We start from the raw sequence: 14377 nt of genomic DNA, 5'->3' as shown, positions 1-14377 counted from the left end.
GGCCTGACTCTCCCAGCCCAGCACTGAAGCAGCAAGTGGATCGATGCATGGAAACATCAAACTGGGAGAACAGGTCTGTTGGGATGACTGTGCTCCAGCAGACCCAAGCCCAAGTAAAGCTGTCTGGTTTTCCCCAGGGTGCTCCAGGAGCTGGTTCCTGCCAGGAGGAGGTGGAGCTGGAGGGACAGCACAGGGCTCTCTGCCAGCTGAGGGGATGAAAGGCAGCCCAGGCTGGCTCTGCTGCCAGCAGCAAGGGAGCCACGGGAGCAGCCCAGCCCAGGTGTGCTCCCAGTGCTGGTTTTCCCTGAGAGGTGCAACAGCTGCGTGGGGGTCTCTAGGTCCAGGCTTAGCCCATTACCTAGAGGGGTGAGCTCCCCCCACTGCCCTGACCACGTAGCCCCCAGGGAGCCCACAAGGACCACACAGGGACCGCAGTCGAGGGATGAGAGAAAGCCAGAGCCGTTTATTGATAACAGAAGGGGATATTTATGGGTTCAAGGAGGATCAAAATATCACCAATAGGAATCCCGAGGGACTTTGGACTTTTCCCCAATAGAATTCAAGGGTTAAGAACCAACAGAAAGGGTGAGATATAGGCCTATGAGAAAACTTTCTGAGCCTTCATCAAGGACACTGCAGACATTCCATAGTGGGAGATAAGGGTAACTCAGGGAATTTTTGGAAGAAGAGTGAGTTAGCAAAAAGAACAATAGACCCCATCTTGTACATTTAAACAACATTAAAACCCCTCAGTTTTTAAGACATTAGACTTAGTTTCTTCATTTTCTTCACAAGTCCACTTCTGACAGGACTTTTTCCATTCTAGATACTGTAAGTCGATTGCCACAGAGAGGTACTTGGATTGAAAGGAGGAAACAAAGCCCAGCCCCTGCAAAGCCTCCAGCAGCAGTGGGGGCTGCCTGTTCCCCCAGCTGGATCCCCATCCCGGCTGGGATGACGCCCAGTGCCGGGCGCAGACAGACCCGAGCCGGGGGAAGCTGCTCCGTCCCGGGGCGGGAGGAGGACGTGGCTGGGAGCCAACACTCATTGCCTGGCAGCGTAAATAAAACAGCTGCTGCTCAAACGGCCATGAATGAAAACTCCACTCCTTCAGTTTGCTGAGCAAAGTCACACCGTGCAGCCCTCGGGAGGAGCTGTAGATGTGACAAAGGTGAAGCAACTCCTGGCTGGGTGACAGGGTTGGAGAGGCTTCCCAAGGGATTTCAGTCCCAGCCGTGTCCTGTGCTGTGACTTTCCCCTGTGTGTGTGAGGGATGGCCAGGCTGGGAGCTGCTGGATGGTTGGACTCCATGATCTTACCCTTTTCCCACTGAAATGAGTCTTTTTCTCTGTGTGCTCCAGGCTGGGTGTGGGCTCCTCTCCCTGCAGCCAGCCATGGAGAGGTGGCACAGGAGCTGAAAATGGCAAAGGCATCAGAAACCAGGGTGGAAATGAAGCCTGTGTATCTGCTCCTGCCTCCAGCAGCAGGGCAACTCCTTTCCTTCCTGTCATGCCAGCTCTTGCCTGTATGAGCAGCTCGGAAGGGCTGTGACATTGATTTATTTACCTCTGGAATAATGCATCACACCCAAACCATGCTTCTGTGGTTGTACCTTTGGTGCCTGTTTCCTCTGGCTGTGCTGATTCCTGTCTCAGGAAGAGCCCTTCCTTCCCAGCCACTGCCTCCTCTCACCTGGAGCAGGGCCTGGAGCTCACAGCCCCTGGGACAGAAGGGGCAGTGCTTTCCCCCATTGCTTTGGACAGTGAGGAAACCCAACTCCATGGAGGATGACCAGGTAAGGGCACAGAATAGCTTAACCTTTGGAGTTTTAAACAGACTTGTGTGTTTTTCAAAGCTAAAAGGCAGTGTGAGACCTGAGCTTTCCTCAAACCTGTGTTACAAAGACACAGGAAGAGCTGAGCCCTCCATTTGAACTCAAGGTCCTCACTAGTCTACTAAAGTGAGGGCTGGGAAAACCTGCAGAGTTTAAGCATAGAGAACAGGCAGTGAACACCATGGATTTGATTCAGATTTATTGAAGCAGCTCCAGGCTGAGTAATAAGCACACAACTGCTGTATAAAAAAAAAAAGGAAAGAACCAGCTCGTGGGCAAAGTAGTCACATGTTCAGGCATTCCAGGAAACTGCCCCTGGTGCTGCTTGTGCTCTGAGTCCCAGCAGAGTGGCCAGTCAGGATTGTCCTTTGTCCTTTCTAGTAAATATCACTAAAAATCCAAAATATCTCTGGTTCTTGCTCTGAGATCACACAAGTTAGGAGAAAACTTGGAAGCCTTTTGCTGTCTCAAGGGACAGCACAAGCTGAGACCCCTCTGTGCCTGTCCCCTTCATGGGCTGACCAAGGGGATGGATTTGCAGGAGCAGTTCAAAGCCAGAGCTGTGCTGATGGGATCCATCAGCTCACTGGCTTGCTGGGTGGGAGGAGGTGCTCCTGCTCCCTGTGTCTTCCACCTGGATCCTCAGTCAAGTGAGACACTGGCATAGCAAGGTGTGAACTGTGGTGCAGAGCATTGTGAGACCACTGCACAGCAAACCCAACACCACTCAGACCTTGGATCCCACAGAGCTCTGCTGATTTCCCTCCACGTCCAGGAATTTTCTACAGATGTCCCAGGATATTTTATTACATTAATAAGTTCATTTGGGTAGTAGAGCTCTTGCAAAGAGAAAATAAAAACCCTGCAGGGCCTGTGATTCACTGGCATCGTTTCTGCCAAAAGCCTTTAGAAAGGTTTAACTCCAGTTGCAAATGTTGAAAGTCAATCTGTGTGTTGCAGGAAAGCAATGGCATGAAAGGGACACCAGGGAATAATTAGAAGCAGAGAAACCCTGTGTTTATACATAGACAGGCTTGTCTTATAAATGCAATTACCCACCATTCTGGGGCTAAATCCCAGCTATAATCTTGTGCTGGCACCAGCTCCCAGCCCTGGCGTCCCACAAGACATTTGGGTGCCACTGGCAGATTAACTGTGGCACCAGGAGGAGGAGGCTGCGCTAAAAGCAGCCCCGTGGCCCCGCACGGTCTGTCCCGGCTCCTCAGACACTGCCTGCAAAAAACACCCACTGCAGCAGCTCCCTGAGCCAGGGACGACACCCAATCCTCACACAGAGCATTCCCCAAAATCCTTGCATAGGCCCAGACTCGGTGGCAGGGCTAAGATGCCAGGTTAAGAGTCCTGTTATTTATACCAATCTTCTCCCCGCAGCACTTTGGCACCTTAAAGAGAATTTCTCTCTCCTGCAGGATTTTTGATCCCAAACCACCAGCCTGGAAACACATTTCTGGAGCCGGTGCTCACACAAGGACAACTCCAGTCCAGATCCACGTGCATCTGCCCCTCAAGGCTGGACAACTCCAGTTCAGATCCACGTGCATCTGCCCCTCAAGGTTTACCCTTTGTGCAGCACAGAGTTATACAGAGGAGCTCTGGATCAATTCACAACTATTTCCCTTCCAGTCTTGGCCACGCTCAGGCAGAGAGGTACTTCCAGGTGCTGACGAAGGCGGTGGGGATGAGGGAATAAGGCACGGTCGTGACGCTGCTCCAGGTGTCGGATGAGGGGTCGTAGCAGTCCAGGGTTTTGCAGCGCTGGGCCCCACAGTAACCCCCCACCACGTACAGCCTGTTCCCCGAGGTGACGGCCCGGCAGCTGATGCGCTTGGCGGTGACATCCCCGAACTTGGCCCACTGGAAGGTGTCAGTGTGGAATCGGTAGGCGGAGCTGGCCGAGAACTCCGTGTCGCCGCCGATGACCATGATGTGGCTGCCCACCACGGCGGCCGCCGTGTACCGCCAGGGCTGGGGGCAGCTGGTGGGCACCGTCCAGCGGTTCTGGCAGGGGTCGAAGCACTGCACCTTGGGCAGCTTGCTCTGGTTGGCGCTGGTGCCCCCGAAAACAAACAGCTTCATCTTGGCCCCCACCACGGCGGCGTTGCTCACACCCTCCCGCAGAGGGGCCACCAGGGACCACTTGTCCAGCTGGGGGTCGTAGTGCTCCACCTGCTTCAGGGAGACGGACGGAGAGGCCGGGAAGGCCCCGCTCATGGCTGTGTGACCCCCCACCACGTACAGGCAGTGGTCCAGCTCGGCGGAGCCATGGCCAAACCGCGCCACCAGCATGGGAGCAGCTTTGGCCCACTCGTCGTGGAGGGTGTCGTAGACCCAGACGTCTCTGGAGGCGCCGTTCTCCGAGCCTTTGCCCCCCGTGATGTACACCTTGCAGCCGATGGCGCAGGCGCTGCACTCCTTCCGGGGGCTGGGGATGTCGGCACGGGGGATGATCTCGCTGGTTTTAGGGTCCAGCATGTAAATCTTGTCGCACATGAAGGTCTGGCCGCCGAGCAGCAGCAGGGCCTGGCTGACCTTGCGGGGCCGGGCACAGCACCCCGTCACCAGCCCGTCGTTCTGCAGGATCTTCATTTTGCACCTCACGGCGTCGGCCACGATCTCCTCCCCCAGCTTGTGGCTGGTGACCAGCTTCTCACAGGCCACCTGTTTGCGCAGGTAGGACTCGGGCAGCAGCGCCAGGCGCACGGAGCGCAGCAGCTCCGGCAGAACCTCGTGGCGCCGGGACAGATCGTAGCGGATCCAACCCATGACGGCCTCATAGACCAGCGTCTCATCCTCCACCTCCAGCTCCTCGCTCTCCACCAGCTCCAGCAGCTTGTCCTTGGGCAGCCGCAGGAAATCCTCGGTCTTGCACAGCGAGGTGAAGTTGGCCAATGCCATCCTCCAGGACAGCTCCAGCAGCCGCTCGCAGCAGTGAGCATCGGACAGGAGCAGCATGTTCAGGCAGTTCCCAGGGTAGAGATTCTTCTCCAGGAAGTCGGCTGAGGCATCCCGAATATCCTGGAACTGCAGCATGTCCCCGGCCTCCAGCAAGGACTCGGCGTTCTCCTCGTTGATCAGCACCCGGGCCGAGTAGGCGTAGTCCAGCAGCAGCTCCAGCACCTCGGGGTGCAGCGAGTCGTGGAAGTTCACCTCGGCATCTCTGCTCTCCTTGAGGCCCCCGCTGAACATGGCGTTGAAGTAGCGGCTGCAGGCGGCGAGCACGGCGCGGTGGCAGGGGAAGCTGCGGTTCCCCGCCCGCAGCACCACGTCGGTGAAGAGGTTCTGCTGGCGGAGCAGGTTGAGCTGGGTGAGGAGGCTGTCGGCGTGGCCCGGTTTGTGGAAGAGGTGGATGTTCATGGAGCCGGAGCTCGAGCGGGATTTCCGGTTCTCGTGGCTGCTGACGGACATAGTGCTGAGGCTGCTCTGCGAAGGGAAAACCGGCGAGTCAGCACAGCCCGCTCGGTACCGGCACCGGCACCGGCACCGGCGGGGCTGCAGCGCCCGCGGGCTGCGGCGGGGCGGGGGCACCGACCGGAGCGGGGAGCTCGGGGAGGGCCGTCCCGCGCCCGCGGGACTCGCCCAGCGCTGACCGGACCGGGGCACCGGGCACTCCCCGACCAAACGCCGGGGCATTCAGGGCTCCGCCGCGCCCGCGGAGTAACCGCGGAGAGGGCGATGTGCGCTCCCGGTGCTGTCCGCGCCCAGTCCGCCCCGCGGGGCCGCACCCCGCTCCGCACCTGGCCCCGCTGCTCCGCACCTGGCCCTGAAGTCCCGCTCCTGGCCCCGCGCCCAGCTCTGAGGTCCCGCTCCTGGCTCAGAGGTCCCGCACCGGCCCCGCAGTCCCACACCAGGCTCAGAGGTCCCTCACCTGGCTCAGAGATCCCGCACCCGCTCAGAGGTCCCACACCCGGCTTATAGATCCCGTACCCGGACAGAGGTCCCGCACCCGGCTCATAGATCCCCTACCCGGTCAGAGGTCCCGCACCCGGCTCATAGATCCCCTACCCGCTCAGAGGTCCTGTACCCGCTCAGAGGTCCCGCACCGCTCACAGGTCCCGCACCCGGTCACAGGTCACGCACCCGGTCACAGGTCACGCACCCGGTCACAGGTCACGCACCCGGTTCACAGGTTCCGTACCCGCTCACAGGTCCCGCACCCGCTCACAGCTCCCGCACCCGCTTAGAGGTCCCGCACCCGCTCAGAGGTCCCGCACCCGCTCACAGGTCCCGTACCCGCTCACAGCTCCCGTACCCGCTCACAGCTCCCGTACCCGCTCACAGGTCCCGCACCCGCTCACAGCTCCCGCACCCGCTCAGAGGTCCCGCACCCGCTCAGAAGTCCCGTACCCGCTCACAGCTCCCGCACCCGCTCACAGATCCCGCACCCGCTCACAGCTCCCGCACCCGCTCACAGCTCCCGCACCCGCTCACAGATCCCGCACCCGCTCACAGCTCCCGCACCCGCTCACAGCTCCCGCACCCGCTCACAGATCCCGTACCCGCTCACAGCTCCCGCACCCGCTCACAGCTCCCGCACCCGCTCACAGATCCCGTACCCGCTCACAGCTCCCGTACCCGCTCACAGCTCCCGTACCCGCTCACAGCTCCCGCACCCGCTCACAGCTCCCGTACCCGCTCAGAGGTCCCGTACCCGTTCACAGATCCCGTACCCGCTCACAGATCCCGTACCCGCTCAGAGGTCCCGTACCCGCTCACAGCTCCCGCACCCGCTCACAGCTCCCGTACCCGTTCACAGATCCCGTACCCGCTCACAGATCCCGTACCCGCTCAGAGGTCCCGTACCCGCTCACAGCTCCCGCTCCGCTCCCGCTCTGCCTCCGCCGCCGCCGCCGCCGCGTGGCCGCCCCGTGCCGGCCCCGCCCCCGCCCGCCCAGCAGCCAATCAGCGGCCGCAGCGCCCTGCGCGCTCTCTTTGCGAATGGAAGGTGGGGCCGGAGCGCATGCGCCGCCCATTAACCCCTCCCTGCCCACTGACCGCTGCCCATTGATCCCATTGATCCCTCCCATTCATCCTCTCATTGATCCCTCCCATTCATCCTCCCATTCATCCCCCCCACTGATCCCTCCATTCATCCCTCCCATTGATCCCCCCACTCATCTCCCTACTGATCCCTCCCATTGATCCCCCCACTCATCTCCCTACTGATCCCTCCCTTTCATTCCCCCATTCATCCCCCACTGATCCCCCCACACTGATCCCTCCATTCATCCCCCACTGATCCCCCCACACTGATCCCTCCATTCATCCCTCCCATTATCCCCTCATTTATCTCTCCCATTGATCCCCCTTTTCACTCCCCACCCGTGTCCCCGTCCCCCCCGCTCCGAGCGTCGCCCCCCGGGCCCAAGCCCCGCATCGCAGCCCGCACCGCGGTCGCGGGGCCGGCACGGCGGGTGCGACGCTCCCGAGCCCCGCGTGGCTCTGCGCGGAGCCACCTCGCCAATAAAGGGCCATAAATGCAGCGGCGCTGGGATCAGCAGCGCTCGCCCGCGGCCTTTGGATCCCGCCCTGCTGACAAAGGCAGGTCGCGGCCGCACAAACCAGCTCTGCTCAGCAGGTTTTCCTGCGTGGAGCCCACCTTGGAAATGTGGAGCTCAGCTTCGGGCTGGAAAACATCCAGCGATTGTTCCCACACCAAAAGGTGCCGCTGGCCTTTGCCTCCCCATCCCCTGCAGCACCAGCTCCAGGGCTGGTGCTTTCCCTGCCAAGGAAAGGTACAATCACACCCCACCCCCCCCTCCCGTCAGGAACAGGAGCTCAGTTGGGCTGATGCCACAGCAGAAAAGAGGGGGAAAAAACCCAAAAAGCAAGTTTTGGGAGGATCAGATCTGCCCACACAAGGTCTTGTGATAAAAAGGTGCAAGTGTTGCTCTGGACAGGCAGCAGGTGGTGTGTCTGCAGGATCAAAGGAAAAAATTATAAATTCTAGAAATTCTGAATTACCCTGTTTTGCTTTATCTCTGCATGTTTCAGCATCACCAACTCTGATTTCAAAATGCTTGATGAGGAAGGGGGTGAAGCAAAGGCACTTGGAGCAGTTTTCAGAGTCTTTTCCCTACGTCAAAACAAGGTTTAGAGTTTTGCTAATTTGGCATCAGAGGTTTTGTGTATTTGGTTGGGTTTTTTGAAAAGTGTTAAAGCTACAACCTGTCCTGTGCTGAACAGGAGAATAAGTGCTGAACAAATGGTTTAACAAGGTTGAGAATACAAAAAGAACCTTATTTATTATTAAAAAATAACTAAACTGCATCAGGAGCCACCACTGTGGGTGACAGGACCAGGCAAAGCTGTCCCTAAACTGAAGGACTTGGTTCCTCCCACTGTCTGGACACAGAACTGAGGAAAGTACAGAAAAACCAAGAGTCTCCTCCAGGTAACCTCTGCCCACACTCTGAGTTGTACCAAACCCTGTAGATCTGGCACCAAATTCCCAGCACAGCCAGGAAGGCACCCTCAGGGACACTCTGCAGGGTGAAGGTCCAGACAAACATCAAGGACGGGGCAAAGGATAAAGAGTATCCAGACCTCGCTCTGCTCTTTGAACACAGGCAGGACACAGGGCCAAAAACAACAACAAAACCAAGCACTGGGACAGGAGCCCCAGGCAGCCCAAGCAGAAGTGTTTTCAAAACTATTTTCAAAGGGTGCATTTCCATGGCAATCAGTCAGGGGCTTGGATTTACTGATTTCTTTATTTATTTTCGGGAGGAGCAAGGCTGGTAACACACAGGGAGCTGCAGCTCACACAGCACTCACATCTTCTGTCACCTGGGCACTGCCTGGAGCTTTCCAGAACCAGGTGAAGAACTTTCCCCTGCTCTCAGAAGGAATGATCACTCAAGGCCACCTTTGAAGTATTCGTGTCGTTTATTATTGGCAACGCCCAGAACTGTAACTGCAAACCCCATCTCGGCATTGGTTTGGTTGCTCTTCTCAAAGAGCTTAAAACATTTCCTGCCTTTTTTTTTTTTTTAACAAAGGTCCGTTGGCAGTTGCGAGGCTGGTGGAAGAGCTCCACCCGGTGGCACTGCACGAAGGCACAGCTGGAGCCTCAGCGCTGCGGGAAGTCTCAACTTCCACCGTTTTTCCATAAACCAGCAACGCAGACTGGAAGGAAGCTTCTTCCAGTGGTTATTTCCTTCCCCTCTTGACTCTAAGGAAACACAGCTGGCACGAACAGCATCACTGCTCACTCCCCTTTGAGCTCTGGGTATCCATCATCATCATCATGGCCAGGCTTTGCGAACGAAGATTTGAGAAGGGCACTGCCCAGGCTTGGTGTGCCGGTGGCTAAAAAGGCCGATAGGGGATAGGCAGGTCCGGTCACAGAAGGCACAGGGGAACGTCTCCCTGAGTGACATTGGCAAGGAACGGTTCTGTCTGCGGTGTCTTTTCTCCTCAAGACTGACCCTCTGTGCATTCTCAAAGGAAGCAGCAGCGTCGTGAATGGTGTGTCTCCATGAATCCCAATTGGAGGCCAGAGTGGACCATAGGTGGCAGTCAATGTGGCCAAGGCTGAGGTGTTGTTTCAGGCAGTCCTTGTATCTCCTCTTCGGGGCTCCTCTCTTGCGGCAGCCGGTGGCGAGTTCACCATAGAGCACAATCTTTGGGAGGCAGTGGGTGATCCTCCATCCTGGAGACGTGCCCTGGGCAGTGGGTGATCCTCCATCCTGGAGACGTGCCCTGGGCAGTGGGTGATCCTCCATCCTGGAGACGTGCCCTGGGCAGTGGGTGGGTGATCCTCCATCCTGGAGACGTGCCCTGGGCAGTGGGTGATCCTCCATCCTGGAGATGTGCCCTGGGCAGTGGGTGATCCTCCATCCTGGAGACGTGCCCTGGGCAATGGGTGATCCTCCATCCTGGAGACGTGCCCTGGGCAGTGGGTGATCCTCCATCCTGGAGATGTGCCCTGGGCAGTGGGTGATCCTCCATCCTGGAGATGTGCCCTGGGCAGTGGGTGATCCTCCATCCTGGAGACGTGCCCTGGGCAGTGGGTGATCCTCCATCCTGGAGACGTGCCCTGGGCAATGGGTGATCCTCCATCCTGGAGACGTGCCCTGGGCAGTGGGTGATCCTCCATCCTGGAGACGTGCCCTGGGCGGTGGGTGATCCTCCATCCTGGAGACGTGCCCTGGGCGGTGGGTGATCCTCCATCCTGGAGACGTGCCCTGGGCAGTGGGTGATCCTCCATCCTGGAGACATGCCCTGGGCAGTGGGTGATCCTCCATCCTGGAGACGTGCCCTGCCCAGCACAGCTGCGTTCTCATCAGCATGGCCTCCATACTGCTGACCCTGCCTGTTCAGAACAGACACATTGGTCACGTAATCAGCCCAGTGGAAGTTTAGGATTGAAGGGAGGCAGCGCTGGTGGAAGCGTTCGAGAAGCCGCAGGTGGTGGCAGATGACCCAGGATTCAGACCCATATAAAAGAGTAGACAGTGCAATGGCTCTGTAGACACTGATCTTTGTACTTTTCTTCAGGTGTTTATTGGACCAGACTCTTTTATGGAGTTTTCCAATGGTTCTGTTTGCCTTTGCCAGCCTGTTGTCTATTTCTTTGTCAATCTCACCGTCTGAGGAAATGATCCTTCCCAGACAGGTGAACTGCTGGACTGGCTTAAGCTCTGAATTGCCTGTGGTGATGTGAGGATGATGGAAGACTTCTTGAGGTGCAGGTTGGTAGAGAACTTCCATCTTCTTCAGGCTGACTTCCAGCCCCAAAAGCTCAGCAGCCTCTGCAAAGCAGCATGTGAAGCACTGCAGAGCTGCTTCTGTGTGAGCAACGAGGGCGGCACCGTCAGCAAAGAGCAGCTCAGGACAAGGTGATTCAGGGTCTTGGTGTGGCCCTTCAGTCACCTTGGGCTGAATGGGCTTCCATTGGTACGATATCGGATGGAGATGCCGTCTGGGTATCCACTTTGGGCTCAAACCCCCAAACATCCCACGGAGAAACTCCCAGGATATGGGTCGTGTCCCTGGCCTGGAGGATGAACTTGTAGGATTTGTCCCTTAGAAGTTTTGTGTGACAGAACCATGGCAGTTTTTCCACCTAACACTGATTTTGTGCTCTTTTAAGTGACAGAAAACACTGGAAGGCAGCATTTAAGTTTTGGGACAGAGGAAGGAAGGATGGAAGGCACTTTTTACCCCTCAATTTTACCAACTGTAGATTGATTTTCAGCTGATTCACCAGAAAGATTTCTCTGATGAAAAGTGATAAAAATTGTCAGCTGTAAACAATCCTCTCTGCAACAGACATCTTGATTCCAGTCCCAATCACAGGATGTGTGGAATTACAATCAACACCCAGCAAAGTTAAACAAGACACTTCTACCACGTGGAAATTGGGCTCCTGAAGCTCAGTTATTTCCTCCTCTGGATGCCTGGTAGATTCCAATCAGCGAGGAGATGGTCCCCAGGAGCCCTACTAACCATGGGGGGAACCTTCCAGCCCACAGGAATCCTGGAGGCAGCCAATGGATGGCGTTGGAAAGATCTGCTGCATCTGTGAGGATGCTCAGAAGCTCAGCCTTCACCTGGGCTCTCAACTGCTGCTGACTCTGAGGGGAAGAGGTGCTGCTGGAAGCAAAGAAATATTAATGGTAGCCCAGAATGTCATAATAATGTGATGGCTACAAATGGGAACTGGTATATGGGACTAAATTACAAATGGGAACTGCTATATGGGGTTAAATTACAAATGGGAACTGCTATATGGGACTAAATTACAAATGGGAACTGGTATATGGGACTAAATTACAAATGGGAACTGGTATATGGGACTAAATTACAAATGGGAACTGGTATATGGAATTAAATTACAAATGGGAACTGGTATATGGAATTAAATTACAAATGGGAACTGGTATATGGGACTAAATTACAAATGGGAACTGGTATATGGAATTAAATTACAAATGGGAACTGGTATATGGGATTAAATTACAAGAAAGTTGGAGAGGGACTTTGGAAAAGGGCTTGGAGGAACAGGACAAGGGGCAATGGCTTTGAGCTGAAGGAGGGCAGGATTAGGTGGGATATTTGGAATAAATTCTTCCCTGTGAGGGTGGTGAGGCCCTGGCACAGGCTGGCCAGTGATTCCGTGATTAGCTGTATAGCCAAGGAGGGGAATCCTACCTCTTGTGCTGCCTCAGTTTTCTTTTTAACTGGCACAAGACCCTCAGTGACCTGAAAACAACAGAGTTATTCCTCCTGGGGCACCAACAGGAGGATTTTTCCTCTTCCATGAGGAGGAGCACCTCCCGCAGGCAGAGGGGCCCCTGTGTTTTCTCCCGTGGAACACAGGGCTCATTCCCGCCCCTCCCCTGCCCTTCCCGCGGCCGTACCGCAGCATTCCCAGGAGCAGGGCACAGCCCCACAGCGCCGTGCTCAGCGTCCACCACTTGCGGGAGGGGGCGCGCACGATGCCGACATCAGCCGCCCACGCCAGGTGCTCGCAGGGGTAGTAGAGCTGGTTGGCCACGTTGCAGAGCACGCTGAGCCCCCGCACCAGCAAATCCTCGTCCTGCGGGGCGGGATCAGCACAGGGGACACGCCTGGGGGGGCTGTGGTGACCCCGGGGGGCTGAGGGTGACCCCCTGCACTGGGTTTCTGTGGCCAGGTTTGGTAGCAGGGGAGATACAGGGGTGGCTTCTATTGGAAGCTGCCAGAAGGTTCCCCTGTGTCTGGTGGAGCCCTGGTAGGATTTGTGGCCCTGTGGGGGACCCACCCTGGAGCAGCTCGTTCCTGAAGGAATGACCCCATGGAGAGGTGACCCAGGGGACAGCAGTTGTGAAGAACTGTGGCCAGGGGATGGACACACACTGGGGAAGTTGGTGAAGGACTCTGTGCCCCCCACGGGGAGCAGGGGACTGACTGTGACACCCAAACCCATCCCCCTGCACTGCTGGGGGGAGGAGGAAGAACGTGGAAGGAGGGAGGAGTGTGGGGGGGAAAGTGTCTTTAAGATCATTTTACTTCTCACTCTTTTGCTCTAATCCCATCAGTAATAAACTTAATTAATATCCCCACTTTGAGTCTGTTTTGCCCCTGATGATGGTCAGTAAGTGACCTCTCCCAGTTGTTATCTCATGAATCCTACCTTGCTTTTCTTCTCCCTTCTGTGCAGTTGCAGAGGGGAGGGAGAGCAGCTTTAGTGTGTCCCAGGAGTGCAGCCAGGGGCAACCCCTCAGCTCCTGCTCACCTGGGGGCTCAGTCCCTGCTCACCTGGGGGCCCAGTCCCTGCTCACCTGGGGGTTCAGTCCCTGCTCACCTGGGGGTTCAGTCTGAGCTCACCTGGGGGCCCAGTCCCTGCTCACCTGGGGGTTCAGTCCCTGCTCACCTGGGGGTTCAGTCTGAGCTCACCTGAGGGCCCAGTCCCTGCTCACCTGGGGGTTCAGTCTGTGCTCACCTGGGGGCCCAGCCCCTGCTCACCTGAGGGCCCAACCCGTATCCGCAGCTGTGCCGCAGCATGGCCAGGTCGTCGAAGAGGCGCAAGACGGTGCGGCAGGAGCTGAGCTGGGCAGAGGCGGCCAGGAGCCCCGCGGGCAGCGCCCCGGGCCCGGGCAGAGCTCCCCCCGCCAGCTGGCACCCGTAGGACAGGGCTCGAACCTGCGGGGGCACGGCCCGGTGAGACCCCGAGACCGGAGGGACCGGCCGGGCAGATCCCCCTCCCTGCCCTCACTCACCGCCCGGTCCCGGTGGGTCAGACCCCCCGCCCTGCCCTCACTCACCGCCCGGTCCCGGTGGGTCAGACCCCCCTCTCTGCCCTCACTCACCGCCCGGTCCCGGTGGGTCAGACCCCCCTCTCTGCCCTCACTCACCGCCCGGTCCCGGTGGGTCAGACCCCCCTCCCTGCCCTCACTCACCGCCCGGTCCCGGTGGGTCAGACCCCCCTCCCTGCCCTCACTCACCGCCCGGTCCCGGTGGGTCAGACCCCCCTCTCTGCCCTCACTCACCGCCCGGTCCCGGTGGGTCAGACCCCCCTCTCTGCCCTCACTCACCGCCCGGTCCCGGTGGGTCAGACCCCCCTCCCTGCCCTCACTCACCGCCCGGTCCCGGTGGGTCAGACCCCCCTCCCTGCCCTCACTCACCGCCCGGTCCCGTCCCCGGTGTGTTTCCAGCGCGGCCCCGAGGCCGCAGAGCGCGGCGGCCGCCATGGCAACGCTTCCGTGTTGTGACGTCACGAGCGCGCGGGGCACGCCGGGAAGGAGGCGGTGCAGCCGTCGCCATGGCAACGCGGCCTGGCCTGGTCTGGCCTGGCCTGGCCCGGCCCGGCCCGTGCCCCGCGGCCGAACGGGGCCTCACCCGCCTTGGGGCCTCTCCTATCGCAGGGCCTTCCCCACCTCGGAGTCTCCTCCACCTCAGGGTCTCCCCCATCTCGGGGCCTCCTCCTCCTCGGGGCCTCCCCCACGTCGGGGCCTCCCCCACGTCGGGGCCTCCCTCACCTCGGGGCCTGCCTCACCTCGGGGCCTGCCTCACCTCGGGGCCTCCCCCACCTCGGAG

The 14377-nt window shown here is 58.3% G+C and overlaps 2 protein-coding genes across 21 annotated transcripts; both read right to left on the bottom strand.

Annotated features, from left to right (window-relative positions):
• Positions 1–2016: 2016 nt before the first annotated feature.
• LOC139683283 (ectoderm-neural cortex protein 1-like) lies at positions 2017–7501 on the bottom strand. 19 transcript variants are annotated; one of them, XM_071578261.1, is made up of 2 exons: positions 7452–7501; positions 2017–5275 (listed from the first exon to the last, which is right to left on the bottom strand). In XM_071578261.1, the coding sequence occupies exon 2, from the start codon at positions 5258–5260 to the stop codon at positions 3491–3493; it is 1770 nt and encodes a 589-aa protein (XP_071434362.1). In that variant the 5' UTR covers positions 5261–5275; positions 7452–7501; the 3' UTR covers positions 2017–3490. The 19 variants fall into 19 exon arrangements, with proteins under 19 accessions (XP_071434362.1, XP_071434351.1, XP_071434366.1 ...); XM_071578250.1 differs by lacking the exon at positions 7452–7501 and adding an exon at positions 6656–6717; XM_071578265.1 differs by lacking the exon at positions 7452–7501 and adding an exon at positions 6656–6703 and having other exon boundaries at positions 2017–5270.
• Positions 7502–9812: 2311 nt separating this feature from the next.
• PEX11G (peroxisomal biogenesis factor 11 gamma) lies at positions 9813–13276 on the bottom strand. Of its 2 annotated transcripts, none has more exons than XM_071578203.1 (3): positions 12220–13276; positions 12011–12061; positions 9813–11452 (listed from the first exon to the last, which is right to left on the bottom strand). In XM_071578203.1, the coding sequence occupies exons 1-3, from the start codon at positions 12843–12845 to the stop codon at positions 11233–11235; spliced, it is 897 nt and encodes a 298-aa protein (XP_071434304.1). In that variant the 5' UTR covers positions 12846–13276; the 3' UTR covers positions 9813–11232. The 2 variants fall into 2 exon arrangements, with proteins under 2 accessions (XP_071434304.1, XP_071434305.1); XM_071578204.1 differs by having other exon boundaries at positions 9813–11449.
• Positions 13277–14377: the final 1101 nt, after the last annotated feature.

Source organism: Pithys albifrons, chromosome 27, assembly GCF_047495875.1.
Source record: "Pithys albifrons albifrons isolate INPA30051 chromosome 27, PitAlb_v1, whole genome shotgun sequence".
In the NCBI taxonomy this organism is placed as follows: Eukaryota; Metazoa; Chordata; class Aves; order Passeriformes; family Thamnophilidae; genus Pithys; species Pithys albifrons.
This window is presented reverse-complemented; position numbering and strand designations above follow the sequence as displayed.

What these genes read in the sequence shown, in the direction of transcription:
- LOC139683283 (XM_071578261.1), bottom strand. Translation starts at nt 5,260, where the DNA reads ATGTCCGTCAGCAGCCACGAGAACCGGAAATCCCGCTCGAGCTCCGGC.
- PEX11G (XM_071578203.1), bottom strand. Translation starts at nt 12,845, where the DNA reads ATGATCTTAAAGACACTTTCCCCCCCACACTCCTCCCTCCTTCCACGT. An exon ending in CTGCTCCTGGGAATGCTGCG is followed by an intron (nt 12,062 to 12,219) that starts GTACGGCCGCGG and finishes TGTTGTTTTCAG; the next exon opens with GTCACTGAGGGTCTTGTGCC. An exon ending in AAACTGAGGCAGCACAAGAG is followed by an intron (nt 11,453 to 12,010) that starts GTAGGATTCCCC and finishes CTTTGCTTCCAG; the next exon opens with CAGCACCTCTTCCCCTCAGA.